The 13264-nt window shown below is 40.0% G+C and overlaps 1 protein-coding gene across 1 annotated transcript; it reads left to right on the forward strand.

The window, feature by feature from the left end:
* Window positions 1-8365: 8365 nt before the first annotated feature.
* Window positions 8366-11880, forward strand: LOC128360193 (extracellular calcium-sensing receptor-like). The gene is made up of 9 exons (XM_053320567.1): window positions 8366-8659; window positions 9015-9101; window positions 9233-9340; window positions 9466-9632; window positions 9772-10249; window positions 10335-10562; window positions 10670-10793; window positions 10878-11350; window positions 11440-11880. Exons 1-9 carry the CDS (start codon window positions 8381-8383, stop codon window positions 11878-11880), a joined length of 2385 nt encoding a protein of 794 aa, XP_053176542.1. The 5' UTR covers window positions 8366-8380.
* The last annotated feature ends 1384 nt before the right edge of the window (window positions 11881-13264 follow it).

A 13264-nucleotide genomic window follows, 5' to 3' on the forward strand; every position in this document is an offset into this window, starting at 1 on the left:
TCCTCTCTTAAATCCTGTCCTGACAGCCCCCTCCCTTGCACTGTGCAGCCCTCCTTCAGTGGTTTGATGAAGAATGACTTGAAGTATATTAAAGGCAATTTCTACATTTATTTGGGGATTTTTTATTTTATAGTGACACTATAGACAGAAAACATGTGGAGTTTGACATAAAGTTCCAAGACACCATTTTTAAGATAATTTTATAGGAGAAAATATGATGCTATTAAAAGATTTTTCAGAGGGCGTCATAATGGAGAACAATCAAATATGGTCTGTCACACACTTCAAAAATATATCACTCTTGGAATAGTCATCACCTGCCACTCTCTACCAATCATGTTAATAAGGAAGCAGATGGTGAAGACTGATCATACTGCAGTGCTCTGTAAGATACACCACATCTCTCTCCAATACATGTGTCTGTGGCACTCTGTTCAGTTGGCTTATTATTTTGGCATAACCAAAAATAGGAGGAGGGTGACACTATCACAGCTTCTACGCTGTTCTGCCAACACCAAAGACCCACATATAGAGAGATACATAACTTCAGGCAGCTAATCCTCTTAACCAAAGTGGAAGATGTAACAAGTCTAAGGGGCATCAGACACATATTTCTCACAAAATGTGTGGCCCATGTTGTATATTGGTTAATGCTATTATAAATTATCAATTGGAAGATGTGAAAAAAGGGGGTGGCATTTAAGTTAAAAACCATACTAACTCATATATTGAGATTCCAACAAGCTGAATTTAATTTGAAATGGGACAAATGGACAGAGTATAAGTCTCACTACAGAGACACCACTGGAGACTGAATGAAGTCATTCAAAGAATGTATCAAAATGGCATGTTACCCACTGACACTGATGTTCTATGCTATTATATCATAAAAATCAATGAAATTTAGTGATTAAAAAAAAAACTATACTAAAATACTGTGCAAGAACCAAGCAACAGCCTTAAGAAGTACTGAAAATATCCAAATAGTGCAAATAAACAAAAAGGCAAGATGCCAACACAGAGATATCTATTAAAGTACAACAGACCCATAAAACCCATCATACTCGCATGTCTTCATATATTCAATGTAAAGGTTGGGAAGGGAGTGGGATGTGTCTTACAAAAAAAGAACAAATGTTTTGTAGAAAACACTTTTCCTAAGTCCTGTTTGGTCCCTTTGAAGGATAAACAATTCACTCACTTACTCCTATTTGGGGGCTGATCAGTGCACAAACTGCTTTTGGCCCCTTACTCCTTACAGGAAGAGTTTCAGGATGAAAGAATGACTGAACACAGGTCTCTCACCAGCGCCAACATAGTATGAAAAAAATGCTTTCACCTTAAGCATCAGGGTTCTGTGTAATGAAAGTTGTGCAAAAGACTACATTGAACTGATTGAGCAGGATAATTGACCCAGGCTAGTTCCCTTATACCATATCTTACAGCCCATTTATTTTTCAGTATAGGAGTCTGCCCAAATCCATCATATGACTACACCAATAATGCAACTTTTAGCTTAAACCATTGTGAACTCAATTAAAACTATAATCCCAAGGTATTCTTGGGCCAGATGTGATTCATGATTTATGACTGCCCCATGTACTCTGGTTGGACGTGCCTGGAATACCTCTACAAGGAGCCATCCAGGTAGCATCCAATTCAGATGCATTTTTGTAGTATGCTCTCATAATCTTGGTCATCCTCCAAAGGACCATGACCATAGGTGAGAGTTTTATGCTTATGTCTTATGCTTTATCTTACTCTTTCTTGTGAATACGACCATAGTATACTTGAACTCCCTCACTTGGGGCATTTACTTACTCCTACTTTGAAGGGGGAAATCCACCTTTTGCAGGAAGACAAACAGTGTGTCAAGGTTGGAGGTGTTGGCCCTCATACCCACTTTTTCACACTCAACTTTACACCACTTCAATGAGTATTGGAGGTAACATTCTGGTGAAGCCAACAAAAAGCACCATCTGCAAAATTCGATATGTAATTCCGAGGCTGCCATATGGGGTACGTGAGTTTTTGTTTCTGTGATCACAGTTCTCTGCAGTTCTCTGGTTTCCCTTTACCTTTCTGCTGCTCACAGATGGACCCCCAGGTGGTGCTCAAGTACCTGCCTTTTTGGCCTCTGACTAGATGAGTGCCCTTTTTGCACATTTGGTTTCTATTTCTTTTTTTAAAATTATATTTTAGTTTATGAATTTGGCCCATGACAAGACCACAGAAACCCCTGCCCCTCCCTCTTCGACTTTCCTTTTCACAGCCACCACAGTTAATGTTAATGGTATATACTGAGCACCCTGTGGATCAGCAGGTAACAATAGTGTTTGTCCTAAACCCCAGCATTGTTTGTCACCTTTGTGAAATTAAAACATTATTAAGACACCTCAATATAACCTAACTTAGCCAATAGCTTAGGCTATGCAATCGTATTTGGATGTCTCTACTTTCCTCTCCTGCCTTCTCTCGCCTGCTCCTAACCCCCTTATCTCTTATTTCCTCCTCTCCTCTCCTCCTACTTTTGGGGGATCTAGACTTTAAGATGTTATTTGAGCAGTTAGCAGCTGGCTTTATTATAAAGTGTGTGTGTGTGTGTGTGTGTGCATGTGTGTGTGTGTACACTTTCTCAAAAACACTGAAACAGAGGAGAACAGCGAACATCAAATGTGAGCAAACTGACAGACTTCTTCCAAAAATGAACCCCTAAATACTTCATTAAACAAAAGTTATTAAAGTTAGTGATGTTATATCCTTCTTCCCCTCTCTTTGTCTGTATCCATTTCTCATTCACTTCTTCTTTTCAGCTCTGGTCTGTCTGTCAGTCTGTATTTTTTGTTCCATTCATTTTCTGTTCATTCACAGGCATCTGTCTGTCTTAAGATTCAAGATTCAGATTCAATACTTTATTGCCATATCGACATAGTCAATTGGAATTTGTTTCGGTGGGTCTCACAAATACACCAACATTCACTCTCAGCATTCCAAGATAAAAACAAGTGCATAAATAAGATAAGGGTGTAAAATTAATAGAACATAGAAAAACAGTACTGAGGCACCTGATGAGGGAGAGCAGCGGCAGCTGAATAAATAACATAATCCATGTTAAAGTGCACAATGCGATATAAACAGTGTTGCCAGATCTCGTGAGACAAATAAGCAACCAGGCCTGTGAAAACAAGCCCAAAGCAAGCAACTTTTTCTACGGAGCCCCCCTGTGTACACGGTTTTACAATCCGTGGGGACGGATTTTAAACTATGGGTAAAGATTGTCAAATTACATCCATGTGGACAGATTGGTAAACTGTGCACAGTTTTGCAAAACTGTACCCACGGTACACATGTTTCAATTTATTTTTCTCCCCCCTGGGCTTCAGGACAATGACCACAAGAGGGAGTTAAACCACCATTTAACATTATTTAACATTAGAAAACAGATGGGATATCAAATATAGATTGAAAGGGGAGGGAACAGGCAAGACAAACTACCCTACGTTTAAATAACATATAGAAATTAAAGCTGCAAGCAGCGTTGGGCGGGACCTCGCCCCCTTGCACAAGTCAGGCCGTAGCGAAGCAGAAAGGTTTCTATTAGGGGCATTTAGATGCCTTCAGACCTGGGCATTTATCGGACACTGCAATAAGTAGATATACATTACATACACACACACACTCTCTCTCTGTCTGTCTGTGTAGACATTTAGAGTGAGCAACTGAAATGAACTGCCAACACTTTGATAAGTCAAACAGGAGAGGATCTTATTTCCAGTGAAACCTGTAGATATGCTCTTGTACTTGTGGCTACATTATGACGTCTGAATGGAGTATGTAGCTGAAAGTATGCAGGAATGATGTATATATTTTGAAATGCCTGAAAAATCGTCGAAAATCATCAGATTTCACTTTCTGTTTGATTTAGGTCAGTGGTGTCAGTGCATGATTTGTAAGACAAACAATCGAGTCTTGGTGTGATCTTTCTTCAACATTCCTATCAGGTGTAGTGGCTGTTTTAGTGTTTCTAGGTGGCACTAGAGAGCACATCTTGGCACTTTTTTTGGCACTGGGGTTCATTTTTCCATTTTTATCAAATGTATGGCTAGACCTGATGTGTGTGGTAAATTTGGTCAGTTCTGGAGCATGTTTAGGTGGTCAAATTTAGGGTCAAAGTGGCATTATACTCTCCTCCCATTCATTGTCTATGGGAGCGTTTTGGCGAGGATTTCTGGGCATTTGACCTGTGAGGGCTTCTAAAATCCAAACCGGATGAGTAACGAAAAAGTTGTTCAGAACTTTTGTTCAGCAGGGTGTGCTAAGTCAGCTATTTAAGTTTGAAGCCGCCACAAGGAACACTCTCGGAAAAGATAACGTTTGCAGAAGGCCAAAAATCGTTGAAAAATACATTTAAAGGCAAACTGTGCACTTCCTGTTGGTTTTAGGTCAGGGGTGTCAGTGCGCGATATGTAGGTCTTGATAAGACAAAAAAAATCATTAGTGTACAGTGTGAACAGGAGAGGGGACAGAACGCACTCCTGGGGGTCCCCAGTACTGACAGTCAGGGGTTTTGATGTTTTGTTGTTGCACTTAACCACCTGCACTCTCCCTGTTAAAAAATCCAATATCCACCAGCACAATGACTGATCAACACCCATATGAAGGAGCTTATCGTCTAGATGGCAGAATCGTATTAAAAGCTGAACTGTAATTGATAAAAAAGAACTCTTGCATAGTTACCAGGACCCTCTAGATGTCGCAGAATATAATACAAACACAGAGAAACAGCATCATCAACCGTTAGCTCGGTATGCAAACTGGTTCTAGAGTGATACTGGACAGATGGTTACAAACCAAGCGTTCTAATATTTTCATTAAGTCACAGGTCTATAATCATTCAGACAGCTTGGATTGGGTTTCTTAGGCATAGGTACAATCACAGCAGATTTGAAACATTTTAGAACCTTTTGATGAGTAAGAGAGTTATAAATGTCAGTTAAAACAGGAGCCAATTCATATGCACAGTATTTAAGACTAGCAGATGAAATTTGGTTGGGGCCACCTGCCTTTCTACTATTTATCTGCGTAACAGGTTCCTAACCTCATGCTCTCTAATTAAAAATGGTGGAGCAGTAGGTTCGGATGGCTTAGCAGTAGAAAGGTGTGAGCTATTTGTGGTTTCAAAACCTATAGGCCTACAGTAAAAGTTGTTCAGCTCATCAGGCAGGTTAGGATCAGTATCCAGTGAAGCATGGTTCAACTTATAGTTGGTCATTTATTGAAAGCCACGCCACAGCTCTGTCCTTAGAACCACGCTTACTTTCTAGCTTTTCTTTCTTTTTCTTTTTGTTATGGTCACAGACATTTATCCACGGCCACGAACATTTTCAACGAGCAAATCACTGTTGGAAAATACTTGCGATGCCACCAAACGCTGCATTACATTAACGCAAGGTGGCGAAACTCCAGAGAAGTCAGGTAAGAAACCACAAAACACAATCCACACAGTAGCTAATGCTAAAGCTACAGTTTGTTAGTTACTCACCTACACAGCCTTCCATGTAATTATCCTTCCGCGACATGAATTCACACATTATGTTCCTCTTGGTCTCAGGGTTTAGATCATTTTTGTTCCAGAGTTAAATAATAACTCGCCTAACAACAACTTTGATTTATGAATGAGTTACACGAATTACAAATACAGGCACTGCGGGGACACACATACAGACACACTCTCACTCTCTCATACACACTCTGGCGGTAGTATTTTTTTGGTAGTTGGATAATTTTTGGTAGTATTATTGATCTCTGATATCTACAATCAACACATTTCCTTTTCAATTGTCTATTAGATTCAATACTATCCAGCTGCAGCCACTGAGCAGAAGCCCCTGACGTGACAAAAGCCTTGACGGAGGTGCCCCTGACATGATGGAAGTGACGTAAATACCAGAATGTGAGGTCTCCACTGAGGTAAAGGTGAAGGTTTATAACAACTTCTTCAGCAGAGCGCCAGCAACACAGGTCACCATTTATGACGGTCATAGATTTTGATGTAACACCGGTTAAAACAAGAGAAAATATATTTTTTCAGACAATACTTGCAAAAAATATTACATTTTTCTAAAGTAATGAGTATTCACCTTTTCCTCTATCATTACCCATCCTTACCAAGATAGATATAGAAATTATTACTTAGATTTTTGTTTTTAACATGTGACTGTTTTTATTAGTAACTACTGTAGATCATACTTCACAATGTGATTATGCATGTAAATCCCTAAACCTTTGTATGGCATGTTCTCCTTTTGGTTTCTTTTTTACTCTTTACCTTTAATCTATGAGCATGCGTTTTCTGGCAAGTAAACATGCTGCAGCGCCCAACGGGTGCATTGTTCTAGTATATTATTATCTTCGCTCTGTCTGTCTGTATGTCTGTGTGTTTCTCTTCTTTCTGTCTGTGTTTATGTCTTTTGCCATTTGGTTCATCTGCAGAGTCTAGCGCTCAGTAAAATAAAGTGGAACAGCCAACACTCAGGGGCTTCAATTATCTGGAATCACATATGCCTGTGAGGACAACTGTGATACAATTGCAGTCTTATTATTGTTCATTTCTAATCAGCTTGTTTTCAGAAGGCTGACCCCTCTCCCATGACACCATAGGATCTTTCCGGTCTAAGATCTTGTTAAAACCTTACTTAATACATAATACTCCGCAGCATTCTGTATTAGGGCACCTCTGTCCTTCTTCTTCTGAGCGTCACACAGGGACATATTAAGTGAATAAGCAAACCTATATGACCTGAGGCAGCACAACATGCAGCATGTGAAATTCTCTTTGCTTCACACTCTGGTGGTGCTTTGTTTTGTAGCCTGCAGGCTTGGTCTTGATAATGACATGCACAACACCCTAATGAGTCATTCATTTCAATATATTAAACCTGTTTAACCCTCCCCCCTCAAAAAGAGGAGTTCTTACTCAGATGAAAAAAAGAAAGGAAAAACAAGAGATAATTCGTTTTAAAAAAGAAAAAAAGAAACCGCTTAAAGGAAAGGGTTTAAGATTCTGGATTCTGGTTAGGCTACCTTGATTTGGAGAACGAATACTTAACACACATTAATGCATATTTATCACATGAACAATATTAAAATGTTTCCATACGGTTTCCTTCCAGATTTCTTCTCGCCTCACTCAGTAGTTCAATGTGTGTTTCAAGCAAGCTTGTTTGTTTGTGTGTGTGCGTTTCTTCAAATCACTAAAGGATAAGTTAGGCCTAGTCAGGCATGACATTTTGACATGACACTGCTCACGTCTTTTTCCATTATGATCAAATGCTCATTCCAGTTCCTTGTTATTGTTGTTACTTGGTATGAAACCGGGGGCTCTTTTTCCATTGATCAGAGGCTCAGGGGAAATGAGTTCAATTTTACAGTTGTGACATGAGGCAGGTAGCATATATAGGCTTCAGGGCAGCATCTCTTTCTTGATACTTACGACAGGATAACTTGTCTGTGCAGTTTAACGCAATGAAGATGCAACACTCTGGAAAGTGTTTGATGAACTTGGCTTAAAAAAAGGGCCTTAGCTTTGATGATGAGATGCTTTTTTTAGCTATCAGTTTAACTGAGCTATTAGCTATTACCTTAACTGATTTTATTATTATTTGTCTCAATGGGCTCATATTATTTTCTTTGGACTAGCTCTTGTTTTTTACTGACTCTGGCAAATTGTTTACTGCTTCGTCAGCTTGCATGGTGCTTGTTTGGCTTATTATTTATTGTTTGTATGGATTATCCAAACATTAATTACTTGAACTGCTAAAGACATACATTTGTTATCAAGTGTGTATAGTGATTTAGCTTATACAAAGGATGTGCCAGTTGTGGATGAAATCAGTAGAGCCCAGTCTTTCGTGGCAAAGGACAAAGCTTTTGCTTTTGAGTGTTGTATGGTGGGGTATTTTCACCCACAAATCCCACCAAGACCAGACTCAACAATGTGAAGTAATCCGAGGTTCGGTTTCCTTGCCTGTGTTGGAGAAAAATGGAGACATCATCTTGGGGGGGCTCTTCTCCCTTCATGACACAGTGGTGGAGCCCAGTCTGTCCTTCACCTCTACACCTACACCTACACAGTGCACAAGGTAATCGTTTAAGCTAGATCTCAAGGAGCTGTGGATGCAAACTTGTGTTCAAGCAACTGTATTCTGCAGTTTAATGGCAGGTTCAAATATACTATATTTTTTTCCTTCTGTGTTTTGTAAACCACAGCATATGAAGTGTTTTTAAACCTGAGATTTTGTTGACAATTAGAAGTGCTTCAGGCTTTGCCTCAAGAAATCTTCTCTCTTCTGTCAGATTTAACTTTCGGACATTCCGCTGGATGCAGACCATGATATTTGCTATTGAGGAGATCAACAGAGATGGCAAGCTACTTCCCAACATCACATTGGGCTATAAGATCTATGATTCATGCAGTACTCCCCATCAGGCCCTGAAAGCTGCTATGGAGTTAATGGGAAGTGTGAACAGTTCAGTGGCTGAAGGGGAAATGCAAGGAAAAGGCAGCTGCCATGGCGCTGTACCAGTAGTGATAGGGGACGGAGGCTCTACTCAGTCTCTGGTAGTTGCTCGTTTTCTGGGAGTCTTCCATGTGCCACAGGTGAGACCTTCATACCCACTAAACAACTGCATATTTTAGTATATCCTTTTTTTTTTTTTACAGTGTGTTAAAAGTCTAGTGTTTATATGATATGTGATTGTTGCTTCTTGACCCTCAATGTCTGATTATTAGTCAGGTTTGAATGTAGACTAACTTGATCAGTCTCACTCAGTATATGGTATAAATACTGGGACTAGTATATGGTTAAAGCTCCATTTCAATTTGTTGCCTGTAATAACCCTCTCTCTCCCCATGCTCCCTGTCTCCCTCTATGCTGTCAAAAATGCAAAAGAAAAAAACAAAACAAAAAAAACATAACAAAAAAAAAGAATAACATGTGCTTTCCTTCTTCTAGGTTAGTTATTTTTCTAGCTGTGCCTGTCTCAGTGACAAAAAGGAGTACCCTGCATTCTTAAGGACCATGCCCAGTGACTTCTTCCAGGTTAGAGGCACTGGAGACTCAATTAGCTTATAATGCCATCTGTAAACACAGAAACATGTCTAAATTTCCATTTCTGAAACAATATAATGTCTGTTTGTATTTCGCTCTCTCTTTTGTTTGTCCATTTCTAGGTAGATGCACTTGTACAACTTGTCAAGCATTTTGGCTGGACTTGGGTGGGTGTGATTGCAGGGGATGATGCGTATGGCCGTGGCGGGGCAAACATCTTTGCTAATGAGGTGGGTGACACACTTAGATACAATTTACTTATAAATTATTTTTTTTTATGTTTCATTGTTTAACTTTTTGAATATACTGTGAACATACAATGCATTGTCATGTATATTCCTTATTGTCTTTCTAGGTAATAAAGTTTGGTGCTTGCATTGCCCTCCATGAAATCATCCCTAAGAATCGAGCACAGACTGCAATTTCATCTATTGTTTCAAAGATCCACTCCTCTGGGGCTCGGGTGATTCTGGTGTTTGCTGTGGAACAAGACACAGCTGCTTTGTTTGATGAAGCACTCAGGCATGACACTTTTGTTTGTACTGTAATCTTATATTTATGATAAGATAAAACTCAGGTTCAACTTTGGGTTTGTTAAAATTTTGCTAGTTTACTGAATTAGAAATTCTGATGCCATTTTCATTGGCATCTGTCTCTTCAGAGTCGGGCTCACTGGGATACAATGGCTGGCTAGTGAGGCTTGGAGCACAGCTCCTGTCCTCTCAACCCCCAAAAAGTATCACAGCATCCTGCAGGGGTCTATGGGATTTGCCATTCGGCGAGCGCAAATACCTGCACTGCAAGACTTTCTGCTTCGCCTGCATCCGGCAAGCCCAGATGCCCTTGAAGATCCCTTCTTGATACCATTCTGGGAGGAGGTTTTTCAGTGCAGCCTGGATGTGCAGGCTCAACATCAGGAACACAGTGTTGGGGGGAAACCTCCATGTACTGGAGCAGAAGAGCTGGGGAGTGTGGCAAATATCTTTTCAGACGTGTCACAGCTAAGGATTTCCTACAATGTTTATAAGGCTGTGTATGCCATTGTCTATGCACTCAAGGCTATGAGAAGCTGTGAGAAAGGGAAAGGACCATTTCCTCTGCAGGCCTGTCCAGATGCAGACAATATACAGCCATGGCAGGTATTGTTCAACATTTTTTCCAATAATAATAATAGTTTTCATGATTGTATTAATTTCGGTAATTACCTATGCTTCCTTTCCTTAGCTGCTTCATTATATAAAACAGGTGAAATACTTGAACTCGTTTGGTGATGAAATCAAGTTTGACGAGAATGGCGACCCTGCAGCAATGTATGACCTCATTAACTGGCAGCTGAGACCAATTGGAGAAATTGAGTTTGTCACTATTGGCAAGTTTGATGAGACCACAATTGGAAAGCAAAAGCTCCAGATCCAAGAACAGAATATTGTTTGGAATGGCAACAGGACAAATGTAGGGACCTAAAAAAAACAATAATGTGTACTGCATTGAATGTATTAATATGTTCATGATGTTACTGTGTTGTGACCAGTGTAGTGTGTGTTTCCTTTGTTGCTTAGGTCCCCTTGTCAGTATGCAGCAGCATTTGTCGCCCAGGCACCCGGAAGGCAATCAGACCTAACTTCCCTATCTGCTGCCATGATTGTGTGGTCTGTACAGCTGGGGAGATTAGCAATCAGACTGGTGAGGAAAGACTGTCTTTTTTATACTACAATATGTTTTTAAAGTTTCAGAGTAGCAGCTATAACCTTGCTGTTTTTTCTCTAGATGCCATAGACTGTTTTCGCTGCTTACCAGAGTTCTGGTCCAATGCTGAGAGGACAGTCTGTGTCCCCAAACAGGTTGAGTTCCTCTCATTTAGCGACACCATGGGAATCACCCTGATGGCTATATCCCTCATCGGCTCTTTCTGCACGTGTGTTGTGGTCTTTATATTCTCTTATCACAGAACCACCCCTATCGTGAGAGCCAACAACTCTGAGCTAAGCTTCCTGCTGCTCTTCTCTTTGACTTTGTGTTTCCTGTGTTCTCTGACCTTCATAGGTCAGCCCTCTGAGTGGTCCTGCATGCTGCGCCACACAGCATTTGGAATCACTTTTGTACTCTGTATCTCGTGTATTTTGGGGAAAACAATAGTGGTGTTAATGGCCTTCAAGGCTACACTTCCAGGCAGTAATGTAATGAGATGGTTTGGACCTGTGCAACAAAAAGCAATAATTACTTTTTGCACACTGGTCCAGGTGAGGACAACAGACTCCTTGTGTACTTTAAGCAGTTAAATTAACATTTATTCAACTTTTTTTAAAGGAAATATATCTCCCTTACACAGGTAATCATCTGTATAGTGTGGCTGGTTGTTGCTCCTCCCACTCCACGCCAATTGATGCCGCGTGAGAGCGCCATCGTAATTCTCTTGTGTGATGAAGGTTCCCGCGTAGCATTCGCTCTGGTCCTGGGCTATATTGGTATGCTGGCCTGCCTCTGCCTCCTCTTGGCCTTCCTGGCAAGGAAACTCCCAGATAATTTCAACGAGGCCAGGCTCATCACCTTCAGCATGCTCATTTTCTGTGCAGTGTGGGTAGCTTTTATCCCCGCCTACATCAGCTCTCCAGGAAAGTACTCCACAGTCACTGAGGTGTTTGCTATACTGGCCTCAAGTTATGGACTGCTGGGCTGTATATTTGCCCCAAAGTGTTACATAATTATGCTAAGGCCTGAAAAGAACACAAAGAAACATTTACTGTCCAAAGCTGTCACTGACAAATTTTAGGAAATTATATTTAATTTAATACAAGCATATTGTATGCACCCCTTCAAAATATGTATTCTTTTCTTATCTACTTTTCTCAAATGAAGTAAGATACATTTCATGTGAACACACTTCACATACAATGTATAATTCTATAAACATGAATAAACAGGGGAAACAAGGATGTCTGGCTTTTTGACTGTGATTATGAAGAGTTATTATATATTTTACCACCAGGTGGTAGCAGTGTGCTGTTCCTGTAATACCTGTCATCCATCATATCCCATCAGTGCAAATATAACCATACTATTATACACAATCATATAATATAATGCCATATCATAAACTGGATACCCTGCTCCACTCTTACATTACTGTAATGTTTTATCTTATGCTGTAGTTAGAAATCTACTTCAATTTATATTATTCATTTGGTTAGTAGTGTTAACCATAGAAACAGTGCAAAAACAGAACATCATCATCCAGAATGTGATCCCTTTCATCCCTCAATTCAAGATGGTTATATAGCCAAAAAGTTTACAAAAACCATACAAAACCAAACCAAACTGTTTTTGTTTTGTTTTTCTTTTCGAGCAACATGAGACTCCCTTGACAGTCGTCATTGGAAATTTGAAGGACAGCTCAGTGCTAGATCTGAAAGGGATTTGGCAGCAGCGTCCATGCTGATTTGACCTGAGATAGAGTGATGAGGCCCAGGGTCTCTGAGGTATGCTCTGTGGAAATCCCAGCTGTCATTGGTTAATTAAATCCTCATACTCCAGAGGCCTTTACATATAAACATCACGCCTGGCTGTTCCGTACAATAACAAACTAAAATGTCAGACATTTTTCTGGCTTTCCACAGCTGCTCTTGAGCTAACATTGATTAAGCAGCATTGATTGATCTGTTGTTTCTCCCAAGGTGGAGGGGTAAAGTGGAAGATAGAGAGGCGTTGGGTCTGAGAGGTTCATCAGAGACAGGCAGAAGAGAAAGGTGGTGGGTGGACAGATGGACAACAGAATTTTATTGGCACTGCACTGATCAATTTATTTCCAAATTTCTCTGTTCTTGTCCTTTGCATTTTTATCTCGTCTTTGTCCTCTGTCTTGCATTACACATTTCGGCGACTATAAAACATAAGGATTGATTTCTCTTCATAGTGCTGTCTGTGTCTGTTTCATTTCAAAGCGTAATCCTTCTCATCATAGCACTATTTACTTGATTTAATTAAGAAAACCAGAATAGATTATTGCCATTCAGGGGTTAAATAATTAATTTTGGTTTGAATGAGAAAACACTGCTCTATAATTCCTTCAATAAAATGAATGGGCCATCAAAATCTCAGGCTGACATGCACAAAAGGACATTTGTTATGACTGTGGAAAATGTATTAAAAGAGATTGA

This window comes from Scomber japonicus, chromosome 6, assembly GCF_027409825.1.
Source record: "Scomber japonicus isolate fScoJap1 chromosome 6, fScoJap1.pri, whole genome shotgun sequence".
Classification (NCBI taxonomy): domain Eukaryota; kingdom Metazoa; phylum Chordata; class Actinopteri; order Scombriformes; family Scombridae; genus Scomber; species Scomber japonicus.